Raw genomic sequence first — 23,123 nt, 5'->3', positions numbered from 1 at the left:
ATTTAAGGCATCACCTCTACTACTATCCTCTTTTGCATGAATTCTCCACCACTTCCAATACTGTTGGAGAAAAAGAATACAGTACAGCAGAAAGCTCCAGCGAACAGACGCATTGCAGTTTGATGAGACTGGAATATGACGAGCAATGACAGAAAATGGGACTTGGTGATTGTGGGAGACAGGAGTGAGACTTGATGTGATTAGGTGCAAACTAAAGCCGGATTGCAAGAGATTGCTGCGACTGGAAAGGAAAAAGAGAAATGGAACAAACAGTACGCTCTCCTTGACTCACTTTTTTTTTCCTATTGAACTCTTTGGGCTCGCCCACGACTGTCATCAAATCTGTAATTCAGAGTGCCAACCAAGTAGAGACAGATCCAGCACCTCATGGTAAAAGCACAAATACTCTGTCTTTATTTCTATGCGCATATAACTCATTTCTCTCACTCTGTAACTGAAATGAAAAGGTAGTGAGACCAATATAAGCGCATTAATATTTATTTTCACATCTTATTTCATCAATAATGCATCTGTACAAATCCAAAATTGCACTCTCTCTACAATATGTACAATACATACATCCTAGTGATATTGGGCTTATGGTCCATGATTTGAAGAACATTCAAAGCTCAGTAAATACAACTGATGAGGCATTTTGAAACAATTTTGATACATGTATGTATACTGTGACTTACCAGCATACTACAACAGTAGTTTAGCGCTAATTAAATGTACTAAACTCTATCAATTTTAATACCATGTAGACAGCATGGCAGTGTCCATGTTTGATGCTCATCCAAAATTAGAATTTTGCTTTGCTATTGGCTAGAAATTTGGAAGAAAAAAAAAAAAAAAAAAAGAGAAAAGGTCGGTATGGCTAACACGGCATTCTGGGAGCTGAATCCAGGTCTTGTACTGTATGTTCTTCATATCCTGTTTTTAAAACCAACCAAGTTTTTTTTTGTTTTTAGTCCTCTTCTAGACAGATTATCTCTGCCTGGCCACTCTCCCCAAGGAGGTCCAGCAACTTCCTGTATGCACTCCTGTCACACAGAGAGATTGAGCAGGCGCATTATTCGTCTCATACAGCAACAGAATATGCCTAGTTCAGGGGGCAACAACTGCTTATAGTGTAGATAGTTTTGGTGTAAACAGTTTTGGTAAATTAATACTGTCTACATGGCATCCAGTGTGTGCACGTGGTTGTGTGTGCACGTGGTTGTGCATCCTACTCACCTCAAGGCAGCGTTCTTGCCCAGTCCTCTCTTGTGTTCAATGTTTCTCAGACTGAGAGACAGGCTGGGAATGAGAGCCTGAACAACAGAGGAATCTAAAACCGCCACCGTCTGCAGGACGCTGTACACCTGTCTGTCATACACGCCCTCATTCTCCTCCACAAATGACCTAGGAGCATGGGGAACATACACAAGTACATAACATGAAGGCTTTACTATAAATAATCTGGCTTGGATACACGGTGCCTACAGTAGGAAAATACATTCTTGTCTGCATTACAAATAACCTGACAGATGTTGTACAATAACCATTGCAAAGTAAAATACAAATCCAAAGATATATGTGGATGCGGTATGATAGAACCCAGACTACTCCTAAAAATGTTATTAACAACACCAGACAGCTGTAATACAGGTGCAGATATTTTTTGCCAGAGGTTATTGTCAATTACCGTAGGACAGTGATCATCTGGTCACATGGTCCGTCTGTAGATGCAGCAGCACATCGCTCCACCACAAGCTGTAGGGCATCTGTGCTCGTCTTCCTCACTGTAGAAAACACTGATACCATTAGACAGCGCCTCTATGATTACTGCAAACAATAACTTGATTGTCAAAATGCAGTGTTTTCTGTATTATTTGCCCCAAAGTGTGAAGATTGATGAAAATTGCAAGCATTAAGGACAAGTTTGTGACCATCAGCTTGCTGTAAGTACTGCGATTATAGTGCCTATTGTGTTGAAATTGAAGTGAAGCTGTAAAAATTGCAGCCCTCGTCGATTTTTTATTTTGAAGGACTTTAAAAAGGTAACAGTGCAGTGATTGGTCAAAATTGCAAGCTCTTGCAATATTTGTGTGGAACTGTTAAATTCCCCCCCCCCCCAAAAAAAAAATCTTGCAGTCAAAAAAAAAAAAAAGTCAAATTCCTGAATCAACTGGCTAGTACTGTAACAGAGACATATGCACAGAAATAGCACTAATTCATTACTCATTAGGCAAGTCAAATACACCCACAGACATAGAAACACACCAAGTCGTCACCACATTACAGACAGGGAAAACATAACATAACATATCATCCATACATCAAAACTTGGAAAACACTTAAACACTCAATGAGACAAACACTTAGACCTGAATTAGAGAATTTGGTAGAACGTACAAACTTCATAGTGTTTTGTATGTTTCTGGGTGTGTGTGCACGAGCACGGTCTTACCCTGCGGCTCATTGACCAGCATCAGACAGCGCAGCAGGGAGGGGAGGGGCAGAGTGAGGAGCGCGGGGTCTGAGTCGCCGTTTCGTCTCAGGAGCTCCAACAGGAACATCAGGACGGACGTGAGGCGGGGCGGAGGGGCGTGGCCTTTGAACTGCAGGAAGCTCTCGCTGTAAAAGCAGAGGAGATTTCTAAGAAGCTTAGATCTCTATTTACAGAAGTGAAACTATCATATTTACTTTAAGACAATATTTTATTTATTTTTATTTTGGTATGACATTATGTAGAGATTCATTTTAATGTCAGCAGTAAACATAATCAAGCCAAATCATATCTAGACACAATCTGGATACGAGAGGCAAGTTAATACCAGATGGAAAGTGAGTGAGAGGCAAACCACATCCCTGAACTAGAGACCTACCAGAGGACCTGCAGGATGGTCCTCCTGAGTGCTGCCCCCCGGAGGCTGGGGCTGGACTCACAGGCGCCCAGAAGCACCGGGTGGTTGGCTATGGCGCCAGTGGAAGGCGTAGCAGGTAGGAAATGGTCCAGATATCTGCTGGTGACAGAGCGGAGCTGCTTCTTCAGGTAGACGCCCTGAGACTGAGACACACTGGAAGCCACTGACAGACCCTGGAGGAGGAGGAGAAGGAGTTAACAGTGCCAGAGTGGAAACACCCCAACACATAACTAACAGATGAGTGAGTGGGTTTTTAAATGAGGCTTCCACTTCTGTATCACAACACACAAAACCTTGTGCATCAAGCCTGCAGTATGGCCTGATTGTCCAGATTTAGTAAAAGTGTTCATGTGTGTGTTAAGCTGCTTATCTCCTTGTAAGAACCAAATACCCAATACGATTGCAAAGAGGAAATGAGGAAAATCCTCAAAAGTGGGGACGAAAGGGATATCTTAAATTGGGCCCAATTCTATTTTTTTTTTTTTAAGATTATTTTTATGGCATTTTTACTTTACAATGGAGAGAGAGAGGGAAGATGGGAGGGAGGCAGGGGGATGACATGTGACAAAGGTCCAAGACCAAATTTGAAACCAGGATATTGCAGGCACATTGTGTGTGTCTTTGCCAACTGACACACCAGGACGCCCCATGGTTCAACATTTGACAATGCCTATTTAGGTTTATGGACTAGGGTTAGGGACAGACTGAAGTCTAATTGACTTAAGTCAATGGAATGCCCTTATAAATTCAATCATTCAAGACATGTGTGTTTGTGTGTGTCAGACCTAACCTGTAGATATAGTGGCAGGCTGTCCCTGAGTGCTTTGTCCTGCTGTGTGAGGTTGTGGGGAAGCAGCAGCCCGTCCACAATGCGGAACAGCAGCTGCTGGGCTTTAGAAGTGGCCAGCAGGGGGCTCCAGTGCTTCACTATGCAGCCTGGAACACACAGTAAAAAACATAAAAGGCAACCACAGTCTCAGTTACACCACTATGATGATTCCCTACTCCTATCTGTAACCTGGACCACAGTAAAAAACACAAAAACACCACTATACAACAACATACCATATTTTCTCATATTGGTTAAAATCCTTCCAGATTAGAGCAAGTGATGGGGAGCTACTGGAAGTGTTAAAAATAATTTATTTTTATTATTTCAAGTATCTAAGAATAGCAGTGCTACTATAAGACTATTTTATCCCTTTAGTTTCATACAGAACTGCCCTGTCATTCAAGCTCAGTACTCCTGGAGCTTTGTGTAAAGTATTTGGGCCCTGCACCTACCAACAGCCCAGTAGGCAAGCTGTATGCCCTCGTGGTTCTTGTTGACCAGGGCGGGTTTAATGTGTTTCAGGACGTCTCCGATGTAGTCCAGAGCTCTGGTCACCATGGCTGAACGCTCAGACAAAACCTGCAGTCCACTGTAAACACTTCCTACAGCCTGTACACAGAGGGAATCAGGGTGAGTAAGAAGCAGGAGTTGTAAGGAGGTACAGAAAGAAAAAGGAGAGCGAAAGTGAGAAAGAGAAAAAGAAAAAAGAGAAGGAGAGAAAAGGTGAGGGAGTTGGGAGGAGAGAGAGATGGAAAGGAGAGGAGAGAGAGGTGAGAGACAGAGAAAGAAAGACAATGTATGAGAAAGCAGATAAGGAAAGAAATGTATTTGACAAAATTTGCATGTAAATGCAAGCTGCCAGTCCAGTATTTGAAGTAGATACCACTATACTGTCACTGGGACTTCCCAGTAACCAGATATGACTAACGTTAATACGCTCAGAATACATCACATGTAGTGCACACTTATGGGATACATTTGACTTGGATATGCTGAGTATGTCTTATATGCACACGCGTAGGAAAATAGGACATCCTAGGGAAGTAGGACTGTAAATCATTGATGTCCTGCAAAAACTCCAAATTTTCTACTGTAGCTGACTGCAGGCATCATCTCCCACATGTAGAATATTTCATGATACATTAAAGCCAGGCTAATGTACTGTAAAATTTCAAAATACATTGAGACGTAAGGTTTCGCTGTGGATTGCGCTGATATATCGGCAGTTTATATGTAACCTGTAAGCATCTGTTACCTTGACAAAAATCTCCAGAGCTGAACTGGACTCTAGTCTGGTGGCTGTGGGCTGGAGGCCGGCTCTCTGCAGCAGGCTGTCCACCTCCGGAAGCCTCAGAACCAGCCGGGTCAGTTCACACAGCTGCTCGTCCACAGTCCGGCCTGGCAACAACGCAGGTACAAACACTTCTCATGCAAATGGAACATTTATTTTTCCCCAGAGTTTATCAGACATTTTGTCTGGAATACGCCTCTCAAAATTCCATGATATTCCAGAAATTCCATGACCAGTGGGATCTTTGCCTGGTGTACAATGGGTGTTTATTAATTTATTGCATTGCAAGGTGCAGTTGTAGATTTAGTAGTATTACCTGCTCTGCTATTGGACCCGTCTGGGTTCTTGTGAAGGTGCTGCTGCAGAACACAGCGGAACCAGGCCCTCACCGACAGGGACTGGGCAGAGCCTGACACACCAACACCAGAACCACTACTCAGTGATGACACCAGCTCACTGGGAAAGAAAGAGATAATCAAGGAATACAAATGTAAAGTGTGTAATAAATAATACTGGGTTTAATGTTCTTTAATGTTATAGGAATCAAACACGCAGTGAGTGAGGTGCATGTTCCTGATACAGAGTACAGAGTTCATTTTTTTGTCTCTTCCTACTGAAGCTGTCATAGCTTTTCCTGTATTCTATCAATAATTACAAAATATTTCTTTGGTCCTCTGTCACATATTTTGTTGTTGTTTCTGAGAAATAAATGTATGGTAATTGACATCTACTTGTCTTGGACAACTAAAATGCTCCTTCCCTTTTCATTGCTTCTGGGTGGGACTCAACTCAATTTCTATGTTTAGCGATGACATACAGCTGTCTCTGAATATGAGAAGATGATGGTGGAGGGTGAAAATTTGCAGGTAAGGTAACATTAAATTTATACATTAATACAACTTTTACTTTGTTTTTTAAAGATTTTTTGGGGTTGTTTTCGTCCATTATTAGAGAAAGTATAGAGAGACAGGAAAGATTGGGAAGAAGAGGGGGATGACATGCAAGAAAGGTCCTGGGCCGGATTCGGACCCAGGACGTCGCATTTACATGGTATGTGCCTAATGAGCCACCAGGACGCTCCTTACTTTGTTTTTCAATTATATAACCCCTAACTAACATCATATATGATTTTTTTTACATTCTGTGTTTTTGTGATCAAAAATTCCTGGTGGATCATGCAAAACCACTTCTCTGTAAAGGCCATAGAGGTCTACCTGTTCTGGAGCAGGTGTGGGAGGTAGCGAGTCACCAGAAGTGGGTGGACCATGTCGTCCCAGCCAAAGCATTGCATGATGGACTGGACGGGGTTGGGCTGGAGGTCCTGGGGGGCAGAGCTGGGCAGATCAAAAGCCAACAGAGTGAAACCTGAGAAGGATGAAATCAGCACATTGTAGTCTGAATTAGTAGCGAGTTGAGACATCCAAGAGTCAAGTGCAACGTACAAAACTTTCCTTGTGTCCTTGATTGTTCCTCCAGCGCTCCACCTTTCTTTCCCATGCTTCCTGAATCTTTACAACCCTAAGTCATGCTCTCTTCCTCCCTCCCGCTGGCTTAGCTAACGTTCTCTCACCACCTATTTCTCCCTCCTGCCGCCCCCCTTCAGATTCTCTCCCTTCATCGCAAAGTCCCATTCTCTGCTTTTATCCTATTCTATCCGCCTTTCTCTCTTTCAGCAAGCCTCACCCTCTTTCATTTGACCTACTCTGACACCTCTACACTTTCCCTCCCTAACTAACTTGCACTAGCTGTTAGCTTTGAGTGTCCCATGGTTTAAATGCCAGTTCACAGGCTTTTCCACCGTGCCAATAATACATTTTAGGGGAAGCATTGAATACTTTTAAATTTTTTGGCATGAAAACAATTAAAGATATTGAATACTGGCAAAAAATATTGGCTAATGGCAGCTTCAATCCAAAAATAACACCATCAGCCCTCAAAAACCTATATCAATCGAACCCTTGTCCAAGCCTCTTTTCTTCTCTCTCCTTCCCTTCCTTCTCTCTCCCCTTCTGTACTCCACCCCTCTTTTTCCTTCACCCAGTCTCCTTTTTTCCTCCCAGTGTGTGTCGCTGACCTGCAGCAGCATCGGCCAGCTGTGGTGGGGGGGTTTGGGAGAGGCGTAGGCTGCGGAGGAAGGGGAAGAAGTGGGCCCAGAGTGCTGCTGCTACCGCTAGGTGGCGCTCTTTCACCACACTGGTGGTAGTGGGAGCCCAGGCCGAGGTGGGGGCCGACTGGACACTGCGCTGATGGACCCGTCTGAAAGAAAGACACACACACACATACACACACACAGAGACAAGGAAAACAGATAAACTAATTTATCCAACGCAAAATCCAAACATAGTATCTCCCCCTCCTGTACAACACCCCGCACCCTCCACCTCCGCCCTCTACTTTTTCAAATCCTTTTCCTTCCCCCCTTTCTCTCTTTCACTCCTTCTCCTTGTGTTTTCCCTCTCTTCTCTCCTGGGGGATTAGTGGGTGCGGCGGTGCGCTGCAGTGTGGAGCAGAGCTGGGTGGGGTGGAGGTGGGGAAGGAGAGAGGAGGATATGATAGGCAGAGAGTGGAGCCTAACGCTGATCCCCTGTACATAGACTATACTTTGGCTCCCGTGGCTCATCCCTGGCCCCGGCCCCAGCCGCTACAGCAGCCCCACAGTGGCTGGCATTAGCCCAGATAAGCAGCTGAAGGAGCTGTAATCTCATTTAGACTGGAGATGATCCTCCTGTCCCCCTCATTCGCCCGGATGAGAGAGGGGGGAGCGCAGCGCTGGGGAGGGAGGAAAGGATAGAGTGAGGGAAAAGGGGGCAGGGGTGAGCACTAGCAACCCCCCTTCCCTCCTATCTTCAACCACGCACCCCAGTCTGCTTGTCTTACTAGCACACACACACACACACACACACACACACACACACACACACACACACACACACACACACACACACACACACACACACACACACACACACACACACACACACACACACACACACACACACCTCAGCGGTGCCTTCCCTTCCAGCAAGGTTGCATCTAATCCAGAGAGAGCTGAGACAATCGATTAGAGTCTGAATTCATTAGCCTCGTTACTACTGCGGAATGGGCCTTTCACACCCATCAACCCTCATTGTACAAGACATCGTCAGAGACCCCACTTAATCCTCCTCACTGCAGCTTCTTACAACGTGTACAAACACACACACACCAGACACACACACCATTAGGGACCCCATTTAACCCCTCCCTCAGCTGCAGCCAACACACACACAAAATAAAAACATAGCATCCTAACACAGTCAGACAGATAGAGACACAAACAAACACACACCCATACACAAACTGAACGTACTCCCTGACCACTTTCTCCAAACAAAAAACACTGCCTTCCCTTGTCCATCCATCTCCGTCAAAATATATAGGCGTGATTGTGTTTTTTTCCCCTACATTTTAATCTAAATTCTTCAAAAGTAATCCAACAGTAGTCACCCCCACCCAATGACTATGAAAAGAAAGGCTCAATATCCAGTGAGAGGCCTTGATGATCACAAGGGCCAGTGCTTCACAGGGAGGCTTGTACTTTTATCAAGCCAAAGGAGATAGGGATTAATTGTTTGTGCTGAAAACAGATCCAGCAGGGTGTGCCGATGCCAACTCACCCCATCATCCAGAGACACCCCCACCCCCCCACAGCAGAGGGTCATGGGAAGGAATAGAAGTGAGGAATTATGCCTCCGACTGGCTTCTTGCCTTAGCACCATGGCAATGGCCATCAAGAGTGAATGTTCGGACCCTCCTCCATCTCAGCCGCTGGCAGAATAATTCTCTTAATGTGTGCAGATTCCACACGGCTCTTAATAGACATAATGACGCTCAGGCTAAATTTGCCAGGCTACATAATTACCCATTAATTGTGTCAGAGAAAACGCATTAATCACAAAGAGATACAGAGTATTGCCAGGCAGAAGAATTATGTTTAATTTGGCGGGACGGATTGGAGAGAGAGAGAGAGCATGGTATTTTTTATTTGGTTAAATGGGTCAGTGTGGTCCAGGCCATAACACAGAGGGCCTTTGGGAGTTCTCCTCTTCTCTCGCTCCTCGGCCATTAATGTGCAAATGTGTGCCCTCCAACCCCGAGATCTGAGATGGGAAGTTTGGGAATTAGCAAAGCTAACGAGATACCGTGTTATGGGAGCCAGGCCCTGAAATAAGAGAGGAGTACACTTAAGTTAGTGTTTCACCTTTGGTGTGTGTGTGTATGTGTGTGCGTGCAGGTTGGGGAGGGCGGAGTGTATACACCAGAGAATAAAAGTAATCATACACCTACATGAATCAGTGAGAGGACTCGGTAACACTTAACTTTACAACGGCCTTATTCTCGGGTTTCAACTCATTTATTAACCTTTTGTAAGTATTGTAAGAGCGCAGCGGCAGTAACACTCTTAAGTGCTTACTCAAAATTTACCTACACGTAATGAACTTATATGGGCATGAAGACTTCTGATGCATACAAAGCATATTGATACATGCAATACCGTAAGACTGTGCAATGTACAGTCGCAGTTACTTGGTTTCAAATACAAAGGTGTGTGTGATGATGTAGCTTGGGCATGAATACATTTGGGCAACCAGTTTGCTACTGCCCAAGATTTTATTACAATGTGACCATACCAGGATAACTGAAGAAACAAAAATGTATGGCAGCACTTGGTCTAATCCATTTTCAATGAATGTCTGTGCATATATTATAACCTTAGCGTTCAATGGGCCACAACACAACATGAATAGCAGAAAATATAACGCTCAGCACCATTTATTTGGCTATTACAACTTCTTCTAAGCAGTTGCTTTAGTATTGCATTTGTCCACCTTGTACACCCTTGTGAGTACATTATGTATTAGGGAAATATGAATAAGTACTACACACTATTATTATGTACTCAGAATATGTTTCCATACATTAATTCACAGGTTAATGGAAGTTTAGTGGAATAAGGCCACTGGAAAGTAAAGTGTTATTGAGGACTGTAACGGCTGGCCAGCATGCCGACACACAGCTGTACACAGGTTTTAACTGAGATGAATCTAAACTGAATGATCACACATCATCCTCCTCTCAGACTTCATAACCTTCCAGACAGTCTCACCAGACGTGGTTTTCTATCTCCTGTCGCCTCTGTTCCTGCCTCCACCTCCCCACATAAACAGACACTGTTTCAGCAGTAGCTCTCTGACCTACGGCCGGGGTCGTTCGTGTAACACACACCCGTGTCCTGCAGCTGAACCTGTCCCGACGCCCTAAGGACCACATAGTCTCTCCACACACCCATGGCCCCGCCACAGTCCCCATGGCGACAGGAGGGTCCATGAGGGTCCCTCGGGCTCGTAACTCTACTCAGGGCTCTGCCAGCACCTGGTGAGGGTGACCTGGGGGCCACCGGGCCTCCTGAGACAAACAGGGGCCTCAACGCAACACAGGGGGCTTTACAGACACTCATTTCTGCTGGGAGAACAGCACAATCCTGCTATTGTCAGTGTCAAAAGTGAGTGGACTCTGGGTGCTGGGCTGGAGTTGGGAATAGCAGAAGTGATCACTCTCTACTGTAGCCAGTTATCACATTTTAATAGAAGCTTAGCCTTGGATAGAAAACATCTGTCTGAGTGTGTGAATGTGTCCTCTTTATATGAGAGCTGAGCGCTGGAGCGGCTATCGGTGAATGAAAGAATGAGTGAGAGATTGAGTGAAAGCGAGAGTTAGTGGATTATTTACACCAGCTCTCTCTCACCTGAGCTGGGCGAGGACAATCTGCAGGAAGCCCAGGGCAGAATTAAGCTCCGACTGGCGGCATGCAGGCAGCAACCAATCAAACCCCTCATTGAGCAGCTTTTCCTCCGATAGGCCGAGACTGGTGCTAGTCTCGAACACCTCGGCCACACCCTCCAGGTATGAGCCCAGGGGGCCCCAGAGGGCAAGTCTACGAGACGCCTCTGTGGTCTTCTTGTAGAACTCCTTGGCCATCTCGTTAAAGGAGGAGGCCAGCCAGCTAGCCTGGGCAGCAACATCCAGACCCCTCTCCTAGAACAAAGGTTGGCTCATGTCAAAACTCTTGAACTGGTGGAATTTGTCCATTAATTGTTGTATGTTCTTGCCATATATTGTGAAAACATTTTAGAGAAGCCAGCATGAATAAAAGCAAATAAAATACAGCCCATGTAGCCTACTGCTGCAGTAGTACACCTCCAGATGAAATAGAGAGACTAGTGTTGTCTTGGGAAAAACACCCACATGTAGCACAACTAGGCTGATATACAAAATACTTTTTTTACTTATTTATTTAGTTTCTTTCAAATAATTGAAATAATATGTTTTCTGATGAATTCTCTATGATTGATAAGCATACCTGGAACAGCAACAGCAGTGATAGCTGTCCCCTCCAGACCAGGGTGCGGTGTCCAGGGGGGCAGTTAGGGGGCAGGAAGCCCAGCAGCTCACAGGCCCTGCCGGCCACGTCCTCCAGCTCTACCTGCTTGGCCACCACCAGGAACAGCAGCAGGAAGTTCATGAGCCCTGCCTCTGACAGCTCCTGCATCTTCTTTGAGGAGAACTTTGAGTAGATCCTGGAAAAAGACAGAGAGGAATAGAGGAAGAAAGAGAGAAAGTAATAAAAAGTGGGACAGGTGAAGGGGGACCAGAGGAAAAAGTGGCCAGAGAGACAGAAAGACAGAGGGCAGGAAAGTGAGAAGATTGAGATTCCATTAAATTGACAATTTCTACTCTGTTCCAATAGCCTGTGTCAATCTGAAGTAACTGAATGTTCAAATTGTTCTCTTTTCTCACTTTCAATCTTTCTTTTCTTCCGTAGACTAACTCTGCTCTTCAGAGATGATTTGTTCTTCTGAAACCCCTGACTTCAAATGCTGACTAACTGAACTCTCCACCCCCACCGCACACACCACCACCTGCCTCCATCACCTTCTGAGCTCCGGGGGAGAGGCCGGGCTGCCTGGCCTCTGTGTGTGCATGTGTGTGTATGTGGGTGAGAGAGAGAAAGAAAGGGAGAGAGAGAGAGAGCGAAAAGAGAGAACCACCCAGCACGCTGTTAGATCCTGCGGGCACCGTGGAGAAATGCCTTTAAAGATCATGTTAAATGTCAGAGACACTCAGACACACAGCAGTGGGCGCTTGGTCCCTCTCTCTACAGCCAAACCAATTTACTGCAACACCAGAGAGAGATCAATAAAACCACACACACACACAACGCCACACATCCTCCTGGCTGTTTGCTCCCCCGGCAGGAAACTCAGAAGGCTTGAGAGTTCAACCCCCCCACACCCCATCCCCCCTAACACAGATGCAGCCCACACAGGTGAGTAGGGCTGCTGTTTGGGTCAAAACACAAACAGTGAGCATCCCAAGACAAACTCAGTGGAAGAAGTACGGCTGATACAAAGAAAGGAGGAGAGAACAATGAGAACGGAGCGGTGAAAGACCAGGTTAACAACAAAAACAGCTTAGTTACACCCACAGAGGACTGTAAAGGGAGAAGGTGGCCAAGCATGCAGTCAGAGGGTGAGGTGAGGGAGATTTAAATAGATGAATGGGTAATATATAACAGGGATATAAGCAGCGTATTGGGAGGCAGCAGTGGGGATTTTTTTGTGCTCTCCCAACCTGTCTGTCTGTTTGTTTATCCCGGACAGCTTTTTTTCCGGAGGCGAGCAGATGCTCCTAACTCCCGGCGTTGGAGATCAACATGCTCCCAGTCGATCCCATTAATGCGGTCGTCGCGGGCGTCCCACAGAGCCCGGCCAGGAGTGGGAACGCTGCCGAAACGTTGCCACGATGCAGTCGGCACGCCTCGCGCCTCCTGAGGGGGAGGGGGTGGTGGTGTTGGTAGTTGTGGTGGGGAGTGGGGGGTTTCTGGACCTGTCCCAGCCCAGTCCGGTTGCTGCCAGGCTGCCTACCACCCACATCCCCCACCCCTCCACCGCCCAAGCTCCCTCTCTATCCGTGCTGGAAACCAACGCGGCTTCGTTAAGGCGAATTAACCGCCACGCTCGTTAGCTAATTAGACCCCATGTCTGCGGTGCTGCTGAGCACGTTCCAGACAGAGGGAAGTCATTAGGCGGATTTATCTGCGGCTGCTTCTCCCTGGCTCCCAGCCGGCTGGGGATATGGGATGGTCCAGCGCCTGGTTCTGATGCGCACATCAGCTTGTGATCTTTGGTCTCCTCTCTTTCTTACCTTTCTTCACAAAGACAACCCCCCCACATCCAACTCCCTCACACACCCTAACCATGTCACTGCTCTGGGGAGCAGGTGTGCTCAGTGTGTGTGTGTGTGTGTGTGTGTGTGTGTGTCAGTGGGAGGCTCCTTGGCTCTGGTCTGTGCTGAAGAGCAGGTGGTTGACTCCTGAGACACCTGCTCCACTGGGGGGCCTGAACAAATATCAAAGACGCACTGGGGGACTGTGGTGCACCTGGCACATACACAAACAAAACTCAAATGCACACACATGCATGATAGTGTGCAAACACACATGTTGTATGTGTGCTCACACAAGTATGCACATACACAGACACAAATACAAACAGCACACCAAACACAAACACATCACATACTTGAAGATCAAGGGCAAAAATGAATCAATACAACGCCTAGGCTTGATCGGTAATCATTCCTCACAGCCTCCATTTCTTGTTTCCCTTCTAATGTTCTTTCCCTCCAAATAACCTTACCAAGTATTTGCTTCCAAGTGAAATGTTTAGACGCAACACGTCCTTTTCATAGTGGAAGGGAATGTGAAGAAGGAGTGTGAACTGCATACCCTCTCAGACTCTCTCCATGCTTACCTTCCTTTGATCTGCCTCTGTGGGGCTCCACCAGCGCCGTCCCGGCCGAGGCTGAGGGCCAGCACTCTGAGGAAGATGTGGAAGGAGTTGGCTGAGCGGAAGAGCTGGGTGTGTCCTGGAGAGTGGAGGGGGGAGGGGGAGCAGCAGCTCCGGGCCTGCTCCAACAGAGCCTGGGGCGTTTTGCACAAACTACCCAGACCAGACACCCCGAGCCAGGGCACAGTGAACGAGCCGCTCTGGGGTGGAGGGACAGAAAGGAGAAATTGAATGATAATATTTGTCTCCATTGCAGCACAATCAATTACAGTAACTTTTGGAATCAAATGCTAGCAAGAGCCAATAAGAAGAATTGGTAGAAATGTGCCATGAATGAAAATGTAATGAAGAAAACATTTTAAACAAACTACAAATATTACACATTACAGGGTGTATGTTCAAAATGTAATTGATATTTTTTCAGTGAACAATATGAAAGAAATGCACGCCATTAAATTGCAGTACAATGCTGTTTACTAATGACCAAAGGAAAGGGATAGGTGACTTCCAACATTACGAGATTGTTCTCTGATAAGATGAAACTTAAATGGATGCTATGGAGAAATTGGGCTGTTGCAGCAGCAAAGAGTAATAGGATACAACAAAGAGAAATGGAGCATAAATGAAAATAGAATGAGGCAATAGAAGGGTATCAAATATGATACAACTGACAATTACAACAACAGATTGCATTAAGTTGAACTATAGGAATAAGTATAAAATCTATGAATAACAGTAGAACATGAATGAATGAAAAATATGTATATGTGCATTATAAAAGTATGTGAAAATGTAGTCGCAAGCGGTCATTAGTGGGGTCTAAGCCTAACCCTGAATCCCTGCCAGCTTCAGGGATGCTGTTCTGAGAATGACCATGACCTCTGACCTCCCTGGAGGGGGAGGCAAAAGAAAAGACAGCTTCCCTATGGGGATCATAGCATCACATAAACAGTCGCTGGCACCGTTAATTTCTATTAGGACAGGGAGCTAAAGTTAGTCTTTTTGTAGATGACACTCCCATGATGAGGCAACAGAACCGACTGTCGGCTTTTAGCCTCCATATTACATTATGTTGAAACAATGAAAACAGCAAAAGAAGAGCAACTTTAGAGCTTTAGCTAACTGTCCTAATACTTATACCTCTGACTGTCTACAATGTCCTTGTTTCTACTGGAGGTTTGTTCTCACCAAGTTCTTGCTGTAGTAGTCCCAGAGGGTGGAGACAGCGCTGGTGCTGGGTTCCCACAGCAGACACAGACTCAGACAGCAGTGGACATGCATCCTGACCTGTTCCTCTGGTAGACCTCCCTGTTATTAAACACACACACACACACACACACACACACACACACAGCTAGATCTAATATAGGACTATAAAGGAATTTGTAGGGTTAAACACCAATGTGTCAACTGTACACAGTGCTCACCTTAGGGTTACAAGTTAACTTGAGCAACTCTTCCACAAAAGTCCAGTTATCTTCCAGCTGTTTCTGTGAGTAAAGAAAAAACCTTTTGATAACCTTAAAATAATACCATAATAATTGTTATAAACAATAGCAAAGAATTCCTAATTATGCTTTATATCAAAATGTAACCACAGACAAAATATAACACAAAATACACAACAAAGTCAATATGTCATCTGCCTATTTCTAGACACGTATGGGAGACATCCTCACTGGAGACGTGGAATTCTATTATACTGACAAATAAATTGTTAAAAGGAAGGGTTTCATTTAAAAAAAAAAAAAATCTATTTTGGAAAAGTGTTGCAACCTGAAATTCAATATATCAAAACCACAGATGATTGTATCCTGAAAAACAGAACTATTTTGCCAGCAAAGGTCTTAAGATGAGTCCAAACTTTAATAGGAAACCATAATGTGCTTTACTTTCATGGCAACAATCATTTTGTCAGTGTCAGTATTTTCCAAATGGTGGATATCTTATTTTGTAATGAAACACTTCAAATCTCATCTAGCATTTTGCCATGTTTGTGAAAGGCAGAGGCAACACAGAAAACATGATTTCACATTGGAGATCCAACTAACAGATTATTTTTCAACAATACACAGTTACACAATTGCTACTAAAAATTTGACTATATCTCAAGCTGTGACAAGTGTCTCAGTTTTGTTAACCGTTATATATTCCGGGAAAGTTTACTTTATCAGCCAAGTCCTGCCTTACATTCACGCAGTTACACACATTCAGATGTGGGGGCTGCCCAGTACAACCACAGCTTTCTACTGTTGCCCAGTAGGAAAAAAAATAATTCAGCTACTCTTGGGGAGAACTTTGACAAAGCTGTAATATTAAAACCAACTTTGGCTGAAATAGCCTTCATCACTTAGCAGAATTCTTTTCATTCCTGTGGTTCTTTTTGATTCATGCACCTCGGTGGAGCTGCAAGGTTGCGACAGATTTTTTTACCCTTTGTTCTGTTGCCCGCTGAACAGCTCCACTGGAGCGGTTGGGGGTTAAGTGCTTCGATGGGGCCTTAGGGTCAGGGTAGACCAGGCCTTCGCTATCAGAACACCTACTTATTGAAATGCAGAATCAGTGCCATCTTTTAGTTTTAGTTTTCACTTTCAGGCACATTTGCGGTTATGTAATGACATTTCTTTTTCCACTACTGTTTCTGTTTTTGTCAGCGTTCTCTTTCTCGTGTAACCTTGTTTCTGTACCTTTTGTTCTGTAAACTTTGTTTTAGAAAAGTGCTATACAAATAAAGCTATTATTGTTATTACTGAGGTTACTGTAGTTGTTTAAACTTTGCAAAATAGCACACTAACGTGTTGTGTGAAGTAGTTTAATGGGTTTTAAGATGAGAAGAACTTTAATCATCTATGTGGTTAATTTTGAGGGTGTCCAAGTGCCTGCTTAAGTTAAATCAAGTGCTTATTAAGCATTCACAGTATCCAAAACTGGGGCTCCCACTGTGCCCAAATTCCAGGACTTTCCATAACTAAGTGGAAGCGCTTCCATGAACTAAAATGTTATTCCCTCCTGATTTGTAAATGTTTTTCTAGTTTCCACTACAGTTGGGCTGGAAACCACCAGTTAATACAATAAAACTGTGAAACAAGTTGCAAAATACATTCTGCAGTATTCCTGTAAAGTGACCCATTTGTAAAATTCCCTGATATTCCCCGACTTCTCCAGAGAACTGGTCAACTTCCCAGACCTTCCCTGTCTGGAATACACCTCTCAACATTCCATGACCTGCGGGAACCTTGTGAAACATTTACTACAATCTGACATCCTCAGACATCAAAATTGTGATTCTCAACCTCTTACCTCGTTCTGGATCGTGCCGTTACGGCTGTACTGGCCCAGCTCTGCTAGTTGAATGACCAACCACCATGTGAATCCCAGAGGGTCTTTGCAGTGGGTGGGGAGGCCGCTGTACTGCTCTGCTGCAGGCTTCCCTGAAACCAGAGGCCTCAACAACGAGTTCATGTAGCTCCAGAAAGACTGGTGGGAAACACACATGGGTAAATGTAAGAGGACAAAAATCTGCTCGATGAATGTGTATGTGAAAGACTGTGTGTCATATTGGTCTATGTGTGTGTGCATTTGTTCACCTGTGTGTGCAACAATTTACTCCTATATTCCAGCAGCTGTATGAGTAGGATCCACAGCTCTTTGGTGCAGGAGCACGGGTAATGACGGCTGGTCAAAGCCTCTGTAGGCCTCACCTGGAAAATAGCAGTTGCATTTAAAGTCAGATGTGCAGTTTTATTCTCCAGTACAAAATAAATTACTTAACATTACGAATAGAAATAGCGCTGGTGCAGTGCTGCACAGCGAGACACAGTGAGTTGAGGCCAGCCGCCCACCTTGCTGTATTTGCCCATGGCCAGACCAGTGAGGTCACACAGCAGACTGCACAGGTGTTCCTCAAACAGACTGGTATCAGTCAGGTTCTCTCCTGTCAAGTTCACAAACTGGTGGGCGTACACCACCTGGCCTGGGGAGATGAACAGGTAAAATTATGAAAGCCCAGTTTCACAGATAGTAACTCTGTATGAGCTGAAAGTCATATTCTGGTGCATAAAATTACTGCCCATTGCGATAGCTGTCAGATGTCACATAAAAAACAGCGAAATATCCAAACCTGAAGATCTTTGTTGTCTTAAATCTAGAATACAGGAGCACCGACATGAAATTTTCAGAGCTGATACACATGTAGCAGCATTTCAGCATTTTCACGTCAGGAGACATTTTTCCTCCCACCGAAAAATGTTATTAAAGTATCAGCATGGAGCTCAATACTACAGATACTATCGGTGCATCTCTAATCTACAACATAATACAAGCCACATCTCACATTTCAATAGCTTTACTTCCCATGTCCTTTTTGGAGCATGCCTGACTCGTACCTTGCATCTTCTGTCCCAGCAGGTGAAGGATCTCCAGGACCGACCAGTGGATGTCCAGATGAAGGTGTAACAAATGCCAAGAAGGAGGAAAAATCTGTGCGAGAACATAAAGGAAGATGGAGTAACAAGTTTAATTCAAAAATATCAATCAAAATTTCCTTGCAAGTTGTATCAAGCAGTTCTGTGTGGGTGGAACTCCTGGTTGAGTACCATGAAAAGAAGAAAAAGTGGGTCCATGTGAGATATTCATTCAAGACTAATGATTCCTTATACTCTTTCATATAATCATGACTCTAGAGTGTATTTGTGTTGCAGGGGCAGCATTTTGAGACACGTTTGGAAACAACAACTATAACTAATAGTATTTTTTCGCTCAACCTTTGTTCTATAAAGCTCAATTATGTTATCCCCACTGATGTTGCTCCCATTACAAAGCCCTATTCTTTTTGCAACGCCTCAAAATGCTGCCTGTGTATCTGTGCACAGGGTCAGAATGTGCAAGCTAATTGCTGTTTAGCAGTACCTTTCCTTGGTTCTGCATAGTGAAGGCACTCTGCACGTTAGCAGGCAGGTCTTTGAGTCGTCCTATGAGGAGAGTGATGCCGAACAGCTCCTCCAGCAGAGCGGAGGGGAGCTGGGCCTCCAGCTCCTCGTAAGGGTGGCAGGGTCCTGCCTCCAGGGTGCTGGAAGGTTCCAGGTATCTGGACAGATACAAAAGGACATGCAGTTCAAAGAAATATAGAAAATACAGTGGCTGGGGACAGAGGTAATGATGACTTTATGATCTGCAGATTAAAAAAAAAACCAAGAGATATATTGAAAAGACAAAATTGCTAGTAACAAGGTTGACACTGAAATTTTGACATTACATTCTATATATTGCACAGATTAGATGATAAGATGAAACTTAATGGTCCTTGTGGGGAAACTGGTTTCTTGAAGCAGCAAACAATAGCATATAGCAAAGAAACAATAGGATAGAAACAAGAATAGAGCAAACTGGGGAAATGAAAAATTAAACATAATGCACCTGGCATTACGACACTAGAATATATTAAGTAAAAATACATGAATGAAACAATATGAAAATATATGAATTGTGCAAAAAACAGCAGTAGAACATACTAAGACAAAGAAAAATGAACGAATGAAAAATATGTATATGAAAATGAAAACATATGCTGTATAAAATAAATGAAAACAAAGATATATACAATATGTAACAAATGAGAAAAACTGATAACATGAAAAAGAAAATATATGGAAATAAATGAATATATGAACATGTAATATGTGTGTCTATGCATGTTCTTCTGTCCAAATAAATCTTAAACCTGAACTAGGAACCATAAGAAGTCATAAGTCACATGCAGGCACTTGGATATCAGATAGTGTCATACTTCATAAATCTTCTATGTTTTATTCACTTACTTTGTTCAGGCTTGGGGTAATAAAAGTTGTTAATAAAAGTTTGCAATGCTGGAACAGCTAGAACTAGAGGACTCAAAGTAAAAAGTTGCAGCTTTTTACTTTAACTTTTTGTTCCTGTGGGCCAGCACCCTACTAACACGGATGTGTGTTTCAACCTTCTTTCAACAACTAGAGGACTACCATGAGAGTGAGTGAGCAAGTTTTCTAATGTAGAATTACCTGTACAGGAAGACTTTTATATACTGAAGGAACAACACACACTGCTGTCTGAGCTCCTCTGCTTCATAGTGGAGGTTGCCTGCTTGACCTGAAACACATATGGGCAAAGTGTACAGAGCATTTTGATAAACTTAACGCAAACCAAACCCACCATATCAGACATGAACGCAACACCAGAGGTGAGCTGGTCTGTCTTTCTGGAAAACTCCATTTGCTTGGAACAGTAAACCCCAGTTGAATGAAGAATTCCACTACGTGCACCTGATATTTTTTTTAGCTAAAACATGATGTTCCATTTACACTACACACACACTACCACCACAGTCTGTTGAATGTTTATGGCTAGTACATAAAAAGTCTGTTTGTGTAAGCAAATAATGTCTAATAATGTGTGAACAAAATGCTTTGTTGAAGGCACCACAACTCAGACCAGTAACTTTACACATGAAAAGTCAAAGCCCAATTATTGTTCAGGGTGTACATGGCATGTCTACAGAAGCTTACCAAAGTCATGTGAACTGGACTGCACCAGGGTCTCCAGCCTGAATACTTTTTGTCTGAAATATAACAAAGAGCAAGTGAGACTACAGACGTGTATGAATGAACCATGAAGGATGTTTTTTTCAAACACAGAATAAGCCTAAATTCAAAAAGTTCCATCAGTGATTATTCTTTTAGTCTAGCGGTCTAGTCTAGTCACCAGGAAAAGGACCTTCAGAGCAGGGCTGTGGTCAATTAACTTTCAACTGATACGCTTTAAAATGCAAAGAGAAAATTTAATTAATCAGCTAATGACAGATTGTTTGTTGTAAATGATCTCTTAATAGGTTGGATATGACAACCTTACCTTGTCAAATGTTTTCAATATTTGAATTCTGAGGAAACTCTTAGCTAACCTGAACAAGCCAAAGAGCAGCTTTGTAGATTCCACCAGTGCCGTCTCTGTTACCCAGGGGAAGCCAAAGATCTCCACTGTGTCCGTCTCATAGTCTGCAGGGGCCGGGTCAATACGCAGCAGCAGCCTTTGAAGGGGATGCAGAGTCATAGCAGTAAGACTCAATGCTGCAATGATGACCACTACAATTTACAATGACTTTTATAGAAATATGAGTTGTGTTTCCGCTTAGCATAATCATCACAGGGCCAGAAAGGGTATTAGTAGTGTTACGGTGTAGGATATCCATATTATCGCTCCCACTAGTTATAAATGGCTTTGAAATCAAACTCCGGTAGCATGAAAAAAATGTGAAAAGTGTCTGAAAATGAAAATACTGTACAACAGCCAAGTTAGATTCATATGGTGGCTGTTTGTCCCAGTAGAGAGAGACCAACAGTGAAATAGCTGTAGTTGTAGTTGAGAAGGTGGGTATACTGTAACGCCTCCATCCAATGTAAATCAACTGAGATTAGGCTGGATAGGTGACTATATGTTACATGCCCCAGAAAAGGAGGTATGATTTGAAAGTGATAACACAGTATGACATCCTCTTTGTTAACACAATGAATGCATCCCTCCAGTTGACTGTAGGCTTTAGGTAAAACTGAAGGAAAATAATTCCTTCCCTCCTGATCAATCCTCTTGCTAAAAGTGAACAAATGGATCACCGACAGAGAAATTGACTTTACCGCTTTAGGGAGCCTCTCCCGGTGTATCCCTCTGCAGAGAGGGGCCGGGTTGGGTCCTCCCCTGCTTCAGAGGAGCAGCAGAAGCAGGGCGGCCGTGCCGGGGTTAGCTCACACAGACTGTCAGCTGTGAAGGGAGAAACTGGTGGGGTGAGGGACTGGCTGAAGTCCTCTGCCATGTCGCCACTGCAGAATCAGGATCACCTGTAATGGCAAGGACATCAGGTACACAAGAAATCTGAGCTGGTTAATTATGCTGCACATAAGATAGTTACACAATACAGGAGTATTGCAGGACACACATTATGTGCAGGACAAAATGTAATAGGACTTCACATATTGTGCAGAAAAGACGTACTGTATGACAGAAGACTGAACATGAACACACTACAAATATACATTCAGAGCTGAAGAACTGCCCCAAAGAGAACAACATTACAATGAAATACACAGGTGAGAACAACCCAACTGCAAGGTGCCACTATTCACCAGTCAACGAATCCCAGCAGCTATAGACAACGGTCTGTCTTGTATGCACCCCATTCACAATCTGGAGATTAATGTGGCCTTGTTTATCGACAAACATACATACCTCGTGTGCTGCTCGCAGGGCCAGGTGTACGCGAATTTTACCGGTTAACCCTAACGATTCACAAAGGGTTTTAAGTCATAAGCGAGGCAACAACATGGCTAACGTTAGCTAAGTCAACTGCTTGTAGTAGTAGAAGTTGCAAGTTGACATGGAAGGCTAACGAGACACAGCAGAACCGCCAGGCAGACAACAACGTGACAAACCTTGTATTTGTGCTTCTTATGTCCGTGCGATATTCCGTAAATTTAAAGCCAAGTGTGAGGACTGCACAGCTGTCTATCACTCTGCTGTTGGTGGTTGTTTGGGTTTTCAGTCTCTCCCGCGCGTTCATAGCACGCATGCTCACATTGGCCTTGCGACTGACGCGTTCGATGATTGGTCTGAAGTTTAGCGGTGGGCGTGGTCTCTGCCAGGAAGTATCCAGGCGAAGCGAGAGGTTCCACTGCTACAAACTTCCGTCTTCGTATAAATCCATAGGCAGAGTGCGTCTTCATTTTTGTCTGTGATGGTCAGAGAGTTTCAAACATTCGTGTTACTATCTTTTCTTCTCCGAGGCTTGTTTGATTTTGCTTAGTATGCTTAGTAAAAAGACCTTCCAACTACTACTGACAGCGTTGCGAGACCAACACGTATTTAAACTAGTTTAAAAAAATGTCCTGGGCCATTTACGGTCTATGGTTGACACATACAAACAACATAATTTACAGTCTGATACATTAAAGCCAGCGTTGACAGACAGTCGATGGGGTTTACACTGCAATTATATGGCACTTATGCAGAAATAGGCATTACAGTTTGTCGTTTGACAAATAGCCTACTTCTGTTTTTCCTCAAAATATCCGCATTATTATGTTTAAAAGATGTTATCGACGGTCACTTGTGGGCAAATAAAGGGCTATCATGCACTGAGCTGCGCGACCTGCCTCGTGTCATTACTCTATGTCTCTCTGTGA

General features: G+C 44.0%; 1 protein-coding gene across 1 annotated transcript; it reads right to left on the bottom strand.

Moving 5' to 3' along the window:
• Positions 1–533: 533 nt before the first annotated feature.
• Positions 534–22,487, bottom strand: mms22l (MMS22-like, DNA repair protein). The gene is made up of 26 exons (XM_071902456.2): positions 22,374–22,487; positions 21,582–21,782; positions 20,852–20,977; positions 20,460–20,512; positions 19,956–20,043; positions 18,829–19,006; positions 18,306–18,399; positions 17,763–17,893; positions 17,508–17,621; positions 17,221–17,397; positions 15,348–15,410; positions 15,109–15,228; positions 13,885–14,120; positions 11,433–11,649; positions 10,818–11,107; positions 7,107–7,288; positions 6,247–6,397; positions 5,349–5,488; positions 4,997–5,139; positions 4,194–4,350; positions 3,700–3,845; positions 2,871–3,082; positions 2,453–2,619; positions 1,688–1,784; positions 1,237–1,404; positions 534–1,043 (listed from the first exon to the last, which is right to left on the bottom strand). The coding sequence occupies exons 2-26, from the start codon at positions 21,755–21,757 to the stop codon at positions 968–970; spliced, it is 3,702 nt and encodes a 1,233-aa protein (XP_071758557.2). The 5' UTR covers positions 21,758–21,782; positions 22,374–22,487; the 3' UTR covers positions 534–967.
• Positions 22,488–23,123: the final 636 nt, after the last annotated feature.

Source organism: Centroberyx gerrardi, chromosome 12 (genome assembly GCF_048128805.1).
Source record: "Centroberyx gerrardi isolate f3 chromosome 12, fCenGer3.hap1.cur.20231027, whole genome shotgun sequence".
Taxonomy (NCBI): Eukaryota; Metazoa; Chordata; class Actinopteri; order Beryciformes; family Berycidae; genus Centroberyx; species Centroberyx gerrardi.
The sequence above is the reverse complement of the archived record's forward strand: the minus strand, read 5'-3'. Positions and strand labels throughout refer to the sequence as shown.

Bases quoted from the DNA above. Each gene is read 5' to 3' on its own strand.
- mms22l (XM_071902456.2), bottom strand. From the start codon at position 21,757: ATGGCAGAGGACTTCAGCCAGTCCCTCACCCCACCAGTTTCTCCCTTC. The intron at 20,044-20,459 runs GTAAGCTTCTGT...TATGTGTTTCAG, and splicing joins GTCCAGTTCACATGACTTTG to GTCAAGCAGGCAACCTCCAC. The intron at 2,620-2,870 runs GTAGGTCTCTAG...CTGCTTTTACAG, and splicing joins ACCATCCTGCAGGTCCTCTG to CGAGAGCTTCCTGCAGTTCA.